The 16,587-nt window shown below is 37.7% G+C and overlaps 1 protein-coding gene across 1 annotated transcript; it reads left to right on the top strand.

Annotated features, from left to right (window-relative positions):
• Positions 1-67: 67 nt before the first annotated feature.
• Positions 68-2,439, top strand: LOC111605077 (nucleolar protein 11). The gene is made up of 4 exons (XM_023323411.2): positions 68-289; positions 350-514; positions 568-931; positions 995-2,439. The coding sequence occupies exons 1-4, from the start codon at positions 158-160 to the stop codon at positions 2,356-2,358; spliced, it is 2,025 nt and encodes a 674-aa protein (XP_023179179.2). The 5' UTR covers positions 68-157; the 3' UTR covers positions 2,359-2,439.
• The last annotated feature ends 14,148 nt before the right edge of the window (positions 2,440-16,587 follow it).

Genomic DNA, 16,587 nt, shown 5'->3' with positions numbered 1-16,587 from the left:
CTGTATAAAAGTGCAGTATTATGTATAAAATACTATCGATGTTAATACACAAATATCGATAGTGCCGCCAAAAAATCACCTCGATAGTTTCCAACATAGATTAACCGCACGTGTTGCATTGTTTTGATTCGGTTTTTATTAATTAAATTGCTTTAAAATGTCGAAGTTTTTATCATATTATAATCTATTTCCCATACCGGATCCCAAAGAATTTCTGGGCATGGCAGCGGACAAAGAAATTGGGAATGTAATCACAACGCTGGCTCGCAATGTTGTTGTTATATTGAATGTAAGTTGTAAAGGGTTTAAAATGTAACAATTTCAATTAATATTGCACATTCAACTTTAGATTAGTACTCATAAGCAACTGCACAGCTGGTCTATGCCAGAAAAATTATCTACAAAAGTTGTCTACGATCCACACAGTCAGAAATATGTTGGAGTCTTCGGCAATCATTCACTTCGTCTATGGGATGTGGACACACCCGACGTAGCCAAGTGCAAAAAGTTAAAGGTTTGCATTTAATTAAATATGATCATATTGTTATTAACAGCCTTTCCGCACAGTTCCAAAAGAGCATTGCTCATGTGGTGTACTCAGATGAGGAAGCAATCGTTTTGTATAGCGATGGACGCTGCCAGCCGCTTTCAGAAGCTTTGCAATCTCGGAAAAATCAAAAAGAAAATATCGCCGAGCAATTGACTCTTGCCGCCAGCAAAACACTAAGCAAACCAATTGTTCATACACTTACAAACGGACAGAAATTGCTCACGTATTTTGAGGAAAAACATGCTACGGGTGAATTTAGTCTGATACGGCTGCCGCTGTCCAATCCCCACAAGCGTGTCTATAAAATCAAGAGGGAGACAGTACGCCTGACTGGTCATGCTGTCGTCGAAGGCGACAGTGGGCCACAGTTAATGACTATTTGTGAGTAGCTCATAACAAGTCTTGAAGTTCACAAAACTAAATCTGCCTTGTCTGTTTTAACAGGGTCCGATAAGCGCATCTTCATTCTAAATCTTGCAGAGCGCTCCCACGAATCTGCACCTGGTCAATTTGTGTCAATGCTTGCCGAACTCAATGTGGAGAGCAAACTGTCAGTTTACGGTCTGTCGCGTAACTTTGCGGCCATCTACGGTGCTAACTATGGCCAAGAAGGCGCCTCGCTGCTTGTCTACAACACACAGTTTAAAATTGTCAATGCCAAGCAATACTTCAAAGTTTACTTGGATATCTCACGTTTATGGGCTCGCGATGAACACATTCTGCTGGCTATGGGGCAGAATATTGCAGCAGTGCAATATCGCATGAATGACGAACTGCTTGTGGATATGCTGGGCTCCCAGTTGAACGAAGCTCACTTGACGCCCATTGAATTGGATCATATAAATGAGGAGGAATCACTGGAGGCGGCGATCAAATTTGCAGGCAGCAGTCGTGCTCCCAATCTTCTCAAGAAGTTCAAAATGTCGTATCAACTGTTGGCAAGTCTTCCACCTTCTGATGGCAAAACTGTGGCCTTTGAGTCCCCAGAAATATCGAAGCACGAACTAAACGAAGTGATCAAACAGCATGTGGATGGAGAGATAATACAAGTCACCAACGGACTGGAGGACGTCAATATTACATTGATGACCAACTATTTTGATGAGGGTCCGCAGAACTTGGCTGTACAAGCAATAGTACGACAATTGGAACGCAGTGGAGCTGGCGAGCAGGAGATTACAGAGAAACTGCTAACATTGTTCATTAAAACGCGAAACACGGAGAATATTCTGATGTGTGTGCGGCGATACACAAACATTTCGGAGCATATGTTAGCCTGGTGCTTACGCTATGCGTTGGACAACACTTCAACGGCTCTCACCAATGGCGATGCCATGGAAACCGACGATACAGAAAAAAAGCCGGTTAATGATGAGCTACTTAATGCTGTCCTTGCTTGCAGCTTCAATTCTACAGCGATTGAGAAACATCTAAAGCAACGTCTGGAAATGTCTCATGTGCTGCGTCTGCTGTGTCACTTATATGTGCTAGCAACGGATCCCAATGTGCTACTTGAGGAGCGGCCCACCCAAAATATTGCTTCTCTGGGTAATTCAATCACAGAGCTGCAAGCGTTCCAGTGGCTGAGCGCTTTGCTGACTTCACATATAACACTGTTAACTATCTCCAAAGATGAAGAACTGATGACTGTGCTAACGCAGTGGTCGGAACTATTCCAGATCTATGCACATACTTTGGAGCCATTAGCGCAGATTGTGCCGCTGCTGACCAATATTATTGAACGACACGAGCCAAAAGATCCGTACCCCACCTTGTGGTATGGCATTGAGAAAGTTAAGCTTTACTAATCTAAATTAAGCTAAAGTTTATTGTTCTTAATACACATTATTGTTAATCGTTAAGCAAATAAATGTAGAATTAAAGCCAAATGTTTAAACTTGAAGTAGAAATATAACAGATGACAGAGAAAAAGAGCTAGCAAAAGTCGATCCACTCCAACAGGAGAGCCTTAATATGTGTTGTTCTCTGATTTCAAATCTTCTCTGCAGCAGCTGATCTTGACATTATAGTCAATAAATCTCTGAAAAGGATATACTAACATTAAAAATAAGAGCCTAGGAATATTTATATTGGAATATTTCAAAGGGATAAAATCTAAGTCAGCAACAGTTTTATCATTCACATCTCTTGCGAGCGCAACACAATTATGCGCATCATTAATAAACATGATTTTTTATGGCAACTATTAAAATGCTTCAAGTCAAACCGCAAGAAACATGAATGTGGAGCGCTTAAGCTACTTGCGGCCAGCTGCTTCTGCTGCTGCTGGTCTCAGTAATAATCAAAGTTTACCATTATTCTTAGCTCTGTTTGGAGCACATGGGCGCTGGAGAGCTTCGGGCTGTCATTTGACATGTTTTCATCACGACAATGACAAACCACTTAGTCAACTTCAGCTTCAACTGTGGCTCCACAGCGCGGTCGGCACTTTCTCTGCGCCTTTCTCAGATTTGAATCCCCACTTGAGAGCGATGACCAGACAGAAAAAACTACAAAAATCAACAAAAATAAAAATTGAGGGGACCAAGTTTAAAAATAGCCACCCGTTTGATTCATTTCGTGTCGATAAGACGTGGGCCGGCAGCTGAGCTGAGCTGACTCAGTCTAGGGGCGTCTAACATAGACGCATGGACTTATATGGCATTAGAGAGTTAAGTATTTAAATTACAAGAGCCTTGGCCGCTTGGCGAGTTAAAAGCATCTTTTTCTTTATTTAGTTTGATTGTAAGCTGAAGATTTATCGCATGCCTGGCCTCTATAGGGGGGAAAACCTGCTTGTAACGTCATAAAATCGAGATAAATTATTTAATTTTCGATTTCCTAAAACCATTAAGCAAAGGCAGACGCCTAGCTACCCCAAGCTGGCAAGTCATACCAAGACCAGGAGAAAAGAAGATGCACATACCAAGCGAGACAGATAGACAAAGAGAGAGAGAGAGAGAGTGAGATGGACAAACTATAACCCTTATGTATAGTCAGACTGATACTTCGTGCTCTCTATATATACATAAATACATACAAATGTACATGTTGTACCTTATATATGGTCATATTAAGGTTTTCTTCTTGCTGATGCTGTGCTGACGCTGCTGACCGTTGGTTGCCTTCTTCTTCTGCTTCCTCTGCTGCTGGTGCTGCTGCACTGCCAAGGATACAAATACATATACATACAAGCATACGCCTACCTGTGCGCAGGTAGCGCAGGGCAGGTAACTCTTTGCCCAAGCAAACAGACAAACACGCACACACACACAAGTGCAGATGCAGATGCGCGTTACTTGTTACAAACAAACGTTAAGATGAGGGAACGACAACGACAACGACAACGACAACGACAGCGACTGCTACGACGACACGCTACCCCCAACAACAAGAGCAACAACATTTAAGCAGCGTCATGATCATCAGCATCGAGCTCTGGACGAAGGCAATGGCAAAGGCTACGGCACAGCAGCCAGCAGCCAGCAACCAGGGCTGGCACCACAAGGCTTTCATATTGAAATTTTTGGTCAATTCATTTTTTTTTTACATTTTTATAAATTCTTGTTTTCATTTAAAAAATAAAAAATTCTTCCAGAACTTGAACAAATTAAATTCTATATATTTACAGTGAAAGGTAAAACTATATGCCAAAGAGACCCACGCAGACTTTCCCTCTTATCTAAAGTTAAATCGAAATCAGATCAATTTACGTAAAAAGAAACTTAATGATGCGCTGTCAGCTGAATTAGACAATTTACTAGGGCAATAAACTCTTAATTTAATTTTACTCTTAGCGGATGTTACGCACAGATATAGACTATTGTAAGCAGCATTGTACTTGTGGCTATCTATTACTTTAAAACTGAGCTAGTTACTAGAATTTTGTATTTTTATATTTCAATTTAAATCAATATTCACTTAAAAATATTATGATTTCTTTAGTTAGCTTGAAAATTTTTTTTATTAAAATTTTTTTATTTTAAATGTCAAAAATTAAATAGAATGTGGAGTAAAATGCTGCTGTGCTAATTATATCTTATATTAAATATATATATAAAAATTATGATTTTATTTTGTTAATTTTTATTTCATAATTTTCTTTATATCCATAAAAGACATAATATATATATTATATTTATTATTTTTAATGTATTCAATTTATGTTATATACTTAATAAATGTTATGTATTTAATATATTATATATATAATGATTTAATTGTCATTTAACTACTTTAAATTGCATCCCTGGCTAAACCTGACCGATTGCAGCTGCTGCTGTGTCCGTGGGCCTCTTTGAAAGCTGAAACGAGTGACTTGGACACTTGGCTAGCAATCCGGCCTGTGCCCGAGCCGGTGCCTGTTGCCTGTACAAGGCAGCTCTCCTTTGTCCGTTCCTTTTAAAAATGTTATTCATTTTGGTTATTTTTGTTACCACACACACACACGCACTCATGCACACAGCCAGATGCATATAGATAGTTGTGATTGTGAGCGCAGCACTCTTTCCTTTTGCCTTCATTTTTTGTTAACGACAAACCGGCCGGCATTATTTTTAGAATTTTTCAGTCAAACTTGTTACCATGCTGGGCGAAACTGGCTTCGAGGCAGCAGCCATAGTCAGAGCCAGAGCCACAGCTTCAGGTTCAGCTAAAAATGCAATGAAAATGAAGCTGCCTCTCTGATTGTGGCTCTGGTCTCCAATCTCCTGTCTTTTGTCTCCCTGCCATAAGCAAAAGTAACATTGTCTGTCTCTCTGTGCGTGTGTGTGTGTGTCTTAGTGACTTGGCATTGTTACTGTTCTCTGACTTTTTAATGCCAATGCCCAAAACTCGTCGTCCAACAAAAAGAAAAAAATTGTATCGATCGTTGCCTTAGCCGGGTTTCGGTGTTTTTTTTCACCTTTTGTGTTCTGTTTTTGGCCCATACGCTTTGCTTGAACGTTCTACGCAGCAGCATCATCATCATCATTAATATCATCATCATCAGCAGCAGCAGCAACAGCAACAGCAGCAGCAGCAGCAGCAGCATCAGCATCGGCATCAGCATCTCAGCTAGCGCCAAGGGGGTACAGTTTCGCTTCGAACTGAAAAGTTATCATTTATTTTTTTCTTTTTGTTTTCGCTTTGGCTGCTTTCTTTCGGGTTCGGATTGGTTGGGGCGGTCGCCTTAACAACATTTACTTAATTTATTTTTATTTTTATTTTTATTTCATTAATTTGAGTTTTTTTAATTGAACGTCGCCGTTGCCGTTGCCGTTGCCATTGCCGTCGCTGTTGCTGTTGCTGTAGCTCTTTTCTTGCTGTTTGTTTCACAATCGGATTATTGACTTTTTGGGTTTTTTTTCTTTATCCGAATTCGTTCTTTGTGCACATTATTCAAATGTATGTGGTAAGCCTTTGTTTAGGCCAAAACATGTTTTGTTTAATGACTTTTTATTAGTTCTGGCTCTGACTCTGGCTCCGGCTCTGGCTCTGGCGGAATACTGAACAGCTTAAACATAGAGCACTATTCAAGATGTATACATATATATATATATATAGTTATACTATATACCAGAGACGTGATCAAGTAAATATGGTTCAAGCAACTTTTCTATGCATATTCAGTTAGCTATTGGAGCCCAAAGGCTTGGCTTGACCAGTTAACTAGCTCGCACTATTTTATATGCTTATGCTTATTAACTGGTCCAATAGACTGTTGCCGCTTGGACTTATGCTAAACCATAGACAAAGGCCACTAATAATTTCGAAATGCTGGCTATGGAAATAATCTAGATATAACTGGCTAAGAGAATGTCGAATCGATAGCTCCTAATGGAACTACAACAATTTACTGACAGCTATGTGCTATATATAACATTTTCCTTGCTCGTTTTGCATATGCAAAGCATTGTTGTTCAAAGATATCTCGCTGGCTACATACTAATTAGTTAGTTAAAGAATTCTTTATGATGCAAATCTGACAAATATAATATATAAAAATATATTCAAATATTATTTAAAAATTACAATAATATGAATAATTTTAGTTAAACTAGATTTATTCATATTATTTATAGAATAACACTATAGAATAACACTATTCCTTTTACTGTAGCTTAATCCCAATCTACATAAATCTATATTTAAACAAAATATATTTACATAAATATATATAAAGATTTATATAAATTTGAAGTCAAACTGCTTAACAGACTAAATACTTTTTTTAGTTTCTGCGTCAAATAAAAAGAAAAGCCAGATCCGCTCAAACAGGATCTGAAAACAGCTAAGTTTATACACCAATAAATATTTGCTTATTTTAAAGGCATATATTGGTGGACCATAAATGCATAGATGCATCTGTAGAGCAAGCTTACACTCATATATTATTACTATATAGTAAATGTATAAATATCATATAAATGCTTTGCGAACAATGAGCAAAGCGTGCAGTACAGTAAGATAATATTCGGTTTCTTAACGACTACAAAACTCAAAGACTTATAAATGAAAGTAATTATTGACAGTCGAAGGAATAGCTGAAATTGTATAAATTAAATTATATCATACTATAAACCAACCAACCATGAACGACAGCCCATACCTAATCAAATAAGTTTTCTCATAAAATAATAATAGGGAAGGAAAGGCAGCTGTTTAATAAGACTTTCGTTCCAGCCCTTCCTTTATTTTAAGCAAATTTGATATGCACAAAAATTAAGCTAACATTAAAAATTAAAGTATTGAAAGATTTTCCAGCACAATGCGCAAATATAGTTATATAAAACTTAAAAAAAGTTACAAAATATTTAAGTTAAGTCCAATTTCTGAACTCAGCTCAGATTCACTGGATAACTAATTTTCTTTCTCAACATAATCAAGTTAAATAAAGTCTTTGAACTTCAGAACAAATAAAAATAAAAACAACTCTGAACTCTAATCGATTAATACAAAAAACTTCTTCCAAGCTAACTTTGAAGATAATAAAAACCGCATAAATCTCGCTACTAATACAAAGAAAAGAACCGCATAACTTCCGCATTGACTCTTAGTTAGAATGAAGTCAAATACTAAATCAAATTTCATTTGATTTTGGCACAGTCTCAGCCGCTTCGGTCTCTAGAAGATCACACGGCCCACAGTTCGTAGCTGTGTTCCCAAGTAACGAAAACCCACAAAAGACAAACACATTGACATATTTATATATCCATATATACACACATTAAAGTAAAATATTTTCTCTGCAACGTTCCCAGAGGCGAAGAAAAAGACAAAAAAAAAGAGAGAAATATAAAAAACAACAATCAACGAGCCAAACCTCACGCTTGCTTGCCAGACAAATCGGGAGGTCGCAACGTTGAAACTTTTCTGTGTCTGTTTCTGCTTCTTAGCTTTTGGGTAGAAGGGGGCTTGGGCTATGCAAACAATGCAAATTTTCGTAGATAGATGTAGACGTTAATTGAGTGAGTGGGTGCTAGAGGAAGACAGGGCGCAAGCGAATGAGGTTAACGTTTTGGCGGTTCCTATTCGAATGTCAATAGGTTAAACACAAGTTCGTTGCCTAAGTCTTTTGTTTTTCTCCACTGAATTTTTGTTGTCAAGTTTTCCAAGTCAACACTAACTGTGCCGAGCGTTGCTTTGTTTTCAACTTAGTTGCTGCCCACTCAGCACTAAATCATGCTCAAGTCGTCAGCCCGGGGAATGTTGTATGCATAAATGTCAGTCAGTCAACTGGAAACGGAGGGCGAGAAGGCGTCTATTCTAACGAAAATTGAACTCATCCATTGCTATTGGCTTAACAGCATCAGCAAATTGCCTACCATATCCGCTAGCTAACGACATTCAAAGTGACTCACTAGCTCAGGCATATATATATCATTTGTTCATATAAATATATATATCTTTTTTTTTGTTTAAGCTTTTGTGATTTTTGGTGCATTGCGGTTTTCAATGCTTTTTTTTGTATTTTTGGGTTACAATTTAAAATTCCTGTGCCGCGCTTGTGCAAAAAAGCGAACAAAAAAAAAAACGAAGAAGAAAAAAGCCCAAAAGCAATTTGATCTTTAAATTTAAGCACGTTTAAATCAAAAGAGCTCACAAATACCAACCAGCCAAGCGATCATGTGTATAAGTATTGCGTGCTGTCTTCCACAGATGTATGTATATGTATGTGTGTGTGTGTGTGTGCATGCGAGAGCTGTGTATATAAGCACATGTAAGGCTCACACAGACAACGGCTTGGAGCAGCGACGCCAGCAGATGACTTTGTGAAATTCGAAAGGCGGCAGCGTCGACGTTTCATATGCTCCCCGCTCGGCCTCGCCTCCGATAGTCGCTCATGGCATGCTTGGTACTCGTACTGGTGGCCATTATGTACTTTAAATTTAAATTCAATTGACTTCTTTTATGATGCCAACGGGCGGCGGCCACGCCAAAACGTGCCAAGAGCTGCGCTCACGTAGCCAGGCCGTTGTCATCGTCTCGATCTTCGAGGCCCGGTCTTCGTTGTTCAGTGTTCGCTGTTCGCTGTTCGCTGCGGTAGCCTCTGTGCTCTGCTCATTGGCTACGCCTCTGCTTTTTGCCATTTGCCTGGCAACTTTAACGGCCATTTCTTTGCGTTATCGTTGCTGTTGCTGTTGCTGTTGCTATTGCTGCTGCTGCTGTCGTTGTTGCCACGCATGCGCAGTGAGCGGCAGCGCAGTTTGCGTCTGCGTCTGCGTCTCTCTCGCTCTATCTTAGTAACGTATTTTTCGTAGTTGTTGTTGCTGTTGCTTACCTTTTTTTCTGCCAGTTTGATCTTTGCCATAAAAGTGATTTTTTCCCCCTGCTGGCTGTTGCGTGGCCACTGCGCTACAGCAAATTGTGTGCTGTACTTTTGTGCCAAAGAGGCTTCAAGATTTATAGATTGAAGCTGGCCCACTCGAGAGTTCAGCAAAAGGTTAGCATAACAATTGAGTCACTGATTTAAGCTCTGATTGAGAAATGTTCTTCGCACTTAGCTGCCAGTCGTTGTTATATTTGGGGTTAATGAAACACGAGCACAAAACTGAAGAAATATGCGCTCAGTGGGAGACAGCCAAGCGATAAACGTGCAGATAAGAAATCAGTTAATGTTGAATTATTTATGGTTATTATGTGATATCAAAGTATGAGCTGGAAATTAACATAATTATGCTTGGGGTATTTGAGGGAAATTAAAGAAATATCGATGAAATATGTGTACATAAATGTAATCAAGGCTGATTAAATTGGGGAGAAATTGCAGAAATATCTAGAAATATATGCAAAATGAAGAAAATAGAAATTTGTTTCAAGTGATCAAAGATTATTATCAGAAATATATCATATGATTATATGAACTCGTATTCTTATGCTTTTGCAGATCTGATTATTATTATTCAATTATTCAAAAAGCTTAAGGTCTTCTAAACTTTCCATACATTTCTTCAAACAATATATTAGCTAAGCCAAAAATTTGAGTATTTATATATGGTTATATTGGCTTATGTAAAAAATAGACATAATTATTTAATTTATTTTAAAAATAGTTATTTTAAGAAAATAATAATATAATAATAAACTATTTATTAAATATAAAATATATATATGATTAATTTTTTTTATTTAATATTTTATAAAATGTATTAAATTTAATATTGTTAATAAATGTATAAAAAATAAAATCACAAATAATAATAATTTAATTTAATTAATAATTTAATAAAAATCATATTTTTGTATTCCTTATAATTCTTTTAAATATATTTCAAATTAATTTATACAAAAATAAATACGCATATAAATTTTAAATATATTTGAAAAATGGTATTTTACTATTTTAAGTAAAATTGAGTTTTTTTAATATTTTTTTAAATGCTGTAAAAATATTTTAAGTTTTTTGTGTATTTTAGTTTATTATATTCAATTTTATATCTAAATATACTTTTATTTATGTATTTTAAATATTAAATATATTTATATTTGCATTATAATATATATTTTTTAATTGTATGTCTTTATAAGTATTCGTCTGCAACAGCAACTATAACAAAATTCACATTTTCGTCCAACCCCACTCATAGATCTAATCATTAGCCAATTTCAGCTGTCCGTTTTTAGCGCCTGGTATAGCGCACTTTTAGACCCGCCTAAGTCATACGCCCGGCTCTCTCAATTCACCTCTTAACTCTCGATCAAGTTTCTGTAGGTTTTTACGTTGACTGTTTCTCGTTTTTTATTTTTTGCTTTTTGGCAAAAGTCAACTGTGCGCCATTGCCTACCAGGCAACAATTTGCAGACAAACAAAAAAAAACGTTCACATTTGTGTGTTTAACTGGTTTTTAGCTTGGATTATTTTCTTGGGCTATGGCCGCCATATACAGGGTGTTGCAGTTGATGCTGCAGCTTAGACTATATATTCAACATTAATTATTTGTAATAGAGTTGATATTAACTAACGAACAGCTTTAGTTCATATGTTAGTTACAGAGAGCTTAGGTTTTTAGAGGCAACACCCAGTATATTCATGGTAATGTTAACTTTTGTTAATTTTAGCTTGCGTACAATATAATTTCAAACATTTTTCACCCGCATTGTTGAAATTCAAAATCAATAGCAACACACACACACAGAGAGATAGAAAGAGAGAAAGAGAGAGAAGCATGCATACACATAAGCTGCAACGCAGTCATTAGGCAGCGTCTTTGAAACGAGTCGCTTGTCTATGCCGATTCTATATGTGTTTATACATACATATATATATGTACACCTTGCCTCACACGCACGCACACACACGCACGTAGAATTCACAATTGTACTTATCTTTACGTATGGCTCTCATTTGGCGGGAAATCATAGCCGCACCGCGCTCGCAAAGCAAAAACCAAAACCCGAAAATCAGGTAACAAACTCGGCTCAGCTCGGCGGCAGCAGCGATGTCGACGTCAGCGTCTCAAGCGCACGGCACAGGTAAGCGATCGGATCATCGTCGTCGTCGTCGCCGTCGCCGTCGCTGTCGTGAGCCACACCAACGCAAAAGTGGCTCACACTCACTCACTCACACACACACGCACACCTTTGCACAGGTAGAAATGTATATACCTTGTCGCTGCCAGCGTCGGCGTCGCTGCCCGTCTCAAGAAGCTGATCTGGAGCCCGTTTGTCGCATTTTTACCAAAACTGAATTTAGTTTAGAAGCGTTTGGCGGCGTTGAAGGTGTGTGCAAAAGCGCAATCCGGTGCCTTAGCTCTGGCTCTGCCACCATAGCATACCATAGAGAGCGCTACAGACTACCGACTAGAGACTACACACTGTATGGAATCAGAACCATTAACATTACTAACTTAGGGTCTGTTGTCTGTGTCAACAACTCAAATTTTCACATCTAAAATAAATAAAAGAAAAAATTCAATAAAATCCAACAACAACAACCGCTGAGAAGGTTTCGCAAGTGTTTCGCAGTTCAAGTGCAGTTACCAAATCGTGTGTCAACACTCAATATATATTCATATAGATGCTATCTACGATTATATATAGACATATATATAATATATATGCATATATATGAAAGATCGAGCAACTGTAACGTTACCAAAGCAGCGACTGGCAGCTGCCATAATTGAGTGGCGCTTGGAGGGCTCTTCAGGTATGTCATTTGCATTCACAGCTGTTAAATATATGCGAATCGAAATTCCAATACAACGTGTACGTACATCCGGCTACCAAATGATCCGTACACGTTTCCAGAATTTTCAAATCTTCTCTCATCATCATCATGATCGCCTATGCATAGGCAATTTTTTTTATCGTGCTCGTGCTCGTCGTATTAAACGTGTTTTAGGGCAATCGGCAGCGGCGACGGTGGCGGCAGCGTCATCGAGTTCGGCATCGTTTAATAAATCGGAGAATTGGAAATTGAGAATTGAGAACTGAGCACTGAGAACTGAGTCGTGCCAGTGCTAGGTAGGCCTCACCAGCGCTCGGCCTAATCACAGTTGCGGCATCTCGAGTCCACGCATTTGCATATGCATATATATATATATATATATATATATGTATGTCTGTGTATATAGCTTGTAGTACCTATATGGCATGATGATATATCGCAACAACTTGATGAGTATTTTATTCTTAGAAACTACACATGTATATATATAAATATATATGTTTGTCTTGCGGTCAGTCTCCGGCTTGAAGTTCAACTGAATTTCTCTGTATTTTGGCCTGTTCGGAGATTTGCGTCATCTGGCACGACTTAGAGGCTGACAACGTGTACTAGACTAGGTGCGGCTTGTTTGTAGAGCCGCAAAGTGCTGAATTTTAAGCAAATGCTAGCTAGAATATGCAAGACCATTAAAGATGGTCGCTTGAGTAAATAGCAACAGGCAATCTTACTCAATTAAAGGCAGGTAGAGGCAAAGTTTTGCTTAAAACTAAATTTCTGTAGTTAATAGCAGCTAAACCTGATTATGATTTGCCAACTTTGAATTAAAGGTAGTTTGTCTTATATAATATATAATATAAAAAAATATTTAAAAAATTAATTTGAAGGTCATTGAATGCTTAGAGAGAAAGTAAACTAAAGCAAGGCTGAGTTTCAAGGAAAATTTTACAATTAAATCCGGCTCTGACGGCTGCAAGGCCATTGAGATTGACAAGTAGGATTATTGATAGACAGCTAAAGCAGTCAGCAAGCAAGGAGAGAGCTGAGTGTCAATCCAGACAGCTAGGACAATATGCCACTATCATTGAATGATATAACTCAGAGCAGCTCAGTTTGCTTTAGCTTCACTCGCAAACACTTCCCGACTCTTACGGCTTTTAACAGCAAATAGTTAGTAGCTGCAACTAGTTGCCTTATGCCGACTGTCGTCATATCCATTGCACAATTTGATCAAAATGGAGGCAGGAAAGTAAAATAAAAGGAAAAATAAAAATAAAAGAAGAAGTGAGGTAAGACATTTCAGACATTTCAGGCCGTTTCGTACGTTTTGCAGGCTTTTCAACATTTTCCGCCGCTTTATGTTTCAACGATTATTACAATGAGTGTCGAGTGTGGAGCGTGGAGTGCGGAGCGTGGAGTGAAGTTGAATCGAGTCGAGCGAGGCGCATAATTGTGGGAACCTACGGTTACGGAACGTTCGTCTAGCTAGCAGTAGACAGACATAGGTAAGGCCAGTCAGCCAGTCAGCCACTCAGCCAGCCAGCCACTCAGCCATTCACTTGGCTTACTCACATTTTGCCGGCGCTATAATGCCAATGCAGCCAAGCAGGCAAGGCAGGCAGGCAGCCCAAACAACCACCCAACCAACCAACAACAGGCCGAGTTCAGTTCAGTCCATCCACTCTGTCGTCGGTCGTATCGTCTTGTCGTTCCAGTTACAGTCACTTGACCAACCGAAACAATAAGAATAAGAAGACGAAAAATGCTGCTGCCGCCTTTGCCTGCTGAGACGTTCGGTTTTTGGTCGCTGGCATAATTGTTGATCGTCGTAGCGTGCATATTTATGGGAATATTTTTCCAAACATAAGGCGAACAAACGAAAAAAATCATTGCAGCTCCCCTTGGCTAGATATGTACATGAGCTCAGTTCTGGACGAACGCGCGCGCGACCAACTTTGACCTTTTTTATTTTTTATTTGTATTTCTTAGCGCTGCCCTCCCCTTTCAGTTTCTGTTGTTTGTCTATGCAAAATGCATAAAAATTCCACGTAGCATTTCTCAATGCAATGCCAGTCAACGGCGACGCCTGCGCAAAAAGTGGCCGCCGACGATGACGACAGTCGACAGTCGACAGTCCACAGTCGACGCTATCCACAGTCGTGTGGGCGCTACCAACTCGACAAGTTGTCGAGCGTCGACAAAACTAGAAATCCAGTGATCGAGTGAATGTTTCCAAATCAAAAAGCTGAGTGCGCTGGCGCACGCGCGCGCGCGAAACTGAAAGGCCTAAAGACGAATGCAATTGCAAAGAGTCAAAGCAAATGGGGAACCTCGATAAACCAATTGGAATACAGGGTGCTATGTTGTCTTTGGTTATCTAGCTGTATGAGTGATAAATAACGTCATAAAGCTAGCTTACCGAAGTTAATATTAGTGTCTGCTCAACGTAACACCACAGTGCGTATACTTAATCAGCGAGCCAGCGATTATCTCGTTCATAGATATCGAGTGAGCATGCAAAGTGAGTACATTTTTCCATTCGTCTCTCTTCGGCCTGATTTATCTACGCTTTGACCACAAATATTTCCATTTAATGAGTAACTTGGCAAAATTAAGACAGCAATACAGTAAAATGAAACAAAGCATTGCAACGGCCTTTGCTTATAGCTAACAAAAATTTAAGTTCAATTTTAAGTTTTTTTAACATACTTTTTTAATGACGTAGCTAATGAGCAGCTGATTTGCTGAAATCGATACGGCCAGCACACATATAATACATATAGATTACGAACTGCGGCAACTGCAACATTGAATATCGCATTAGCCCACAGCTGGAAGATCTGTTGGCCATGGAAGACGCTGCAAAAGAGGAAACCGCGAATTGACTTTATGCGCGCACTTTACACTTGACGCGTTAAATAGGCCAAGGTCTTCACATAATGCTGTATTTAAGTAGTTGTTGGCCTTAATGTTTATCATAAAAAACTACAACAAAATGATATATAAAAAGTTTAACAATTTCGTAAATCATATTTTCCAACTCCTCTGCTTAAAATTATATTTGATTTATTAAGCACAGTTCATATGAATAAGCTTTTATTTTAATTAGGCCTAAATCAAATGAATATAAATTAACTGTTATTTATGAATCAAGTTATTTATGAACCGAAACGATAAATTAAGGCATAAAAGAGCTCAGCAGCTAGGTGCGCTTTAATAACCTTGTAGAACCTTTAAAATTATCTAAAAAATATTTTATATATTTGCAAATATCTAGCTAAATTGTATCTAATTTATAGCGCCTTTTCTTTGGGAAAATATGTAAAGCTAGTCATAGACTTCGTGAACGGGCGCATAATTATTGATTAAAAACTTAATAAATTATAAAATAAACTTAAATAAGTGAGAATAATAAAATAATTAAATTACCAATGTTGTGACTTGGGTCACCGTCTACCGATTGGTGTTATTAGCCGCTTCTTCATATTACATTTATTTTTATTTCTTATATATACAAATCTATGAAAAAAGTATTAAACATATAAAGAAAGACAGAAATAACAAAAGAAAAGTAAAAGTGCTTAAGTCGGAAGTACCCAACTAGCAGCTACCCGGAATACCGTGACGAGCCGTGCTTACAGCACAACATAGTGAAAGAATGTAGTTTAGTAATATTTATATTTGTAGCCATTCTTAGAAGAGGAAAGCCTCCTACTTTGTATATACTTAAATGAAAAGCGTATGTATTAAATTCCCCTCTTAAAAGCTTTGAGATGTATAAAAAACTGAAATTAAATATAGTTTTTAATCGGCTTTATGAGAATATAAGAAATATATTTGATTAACGTCAAGCCTTAAGCAGCTATAGACTGACAGATGAAAGGTCAGCTGCCTACGGATTGAGGGATAGAGAAATAAAAAGCGAAAGATCTAAGCACTTTGTTGCTGCTGCTTCTATTTTATAGACTATGTTACCTTTTCTTCTTCAATCCAATTCATAAATACTAATAAAATTAATATAACCAAAACGGTCATTTTTCATTGACATAGAATATAGTAAAAGGTCAAGTCTTCTTGGATAAACTGCGAAAATTTGTTAAGGAAATCTGCACCAAATTATTTAAGAAATATATATTTATTAAATATATATATTTAAATATATTTAAACATAAATAAAATGAATTCAAATAAAATATATTAATAAAATTAAATATTGTAACGAGCACAATAATAAATTAACTTTAAGCCAAGCTTTGCTGGCTAACAATTTAGAATATGATTATAGCCAATCAGTGGTCGCCTTCACAGCTGACTGGACTAAAGACCTATGCTAAGTCTGAGAGCAGGTAAATAACATATATACGCCATATGACTAAGCTAGACGCATGCA

The sequence above is a fragment of the Drosophila hydei genome, unplaced genomic scaffold (genome assembly GCF_003285905.1).
Source record: "Drosophila hydei strain 15085-1641.00,03,60 unplaced genomic scaffold, DhydRS2 tig00000001-arrow-pilon, whole genome shotgun sequence".
NCBI classification, from domain to species: domain Eukaryota; kingdom Metazoa; phylum Arthropoda; class Insecta; order Diptera; family Drosophilidae; genus Drosophila; species Drosophila hydei.
This window is presented reverse-complemented; position numbering and strand designations above follow the sequence as displayed.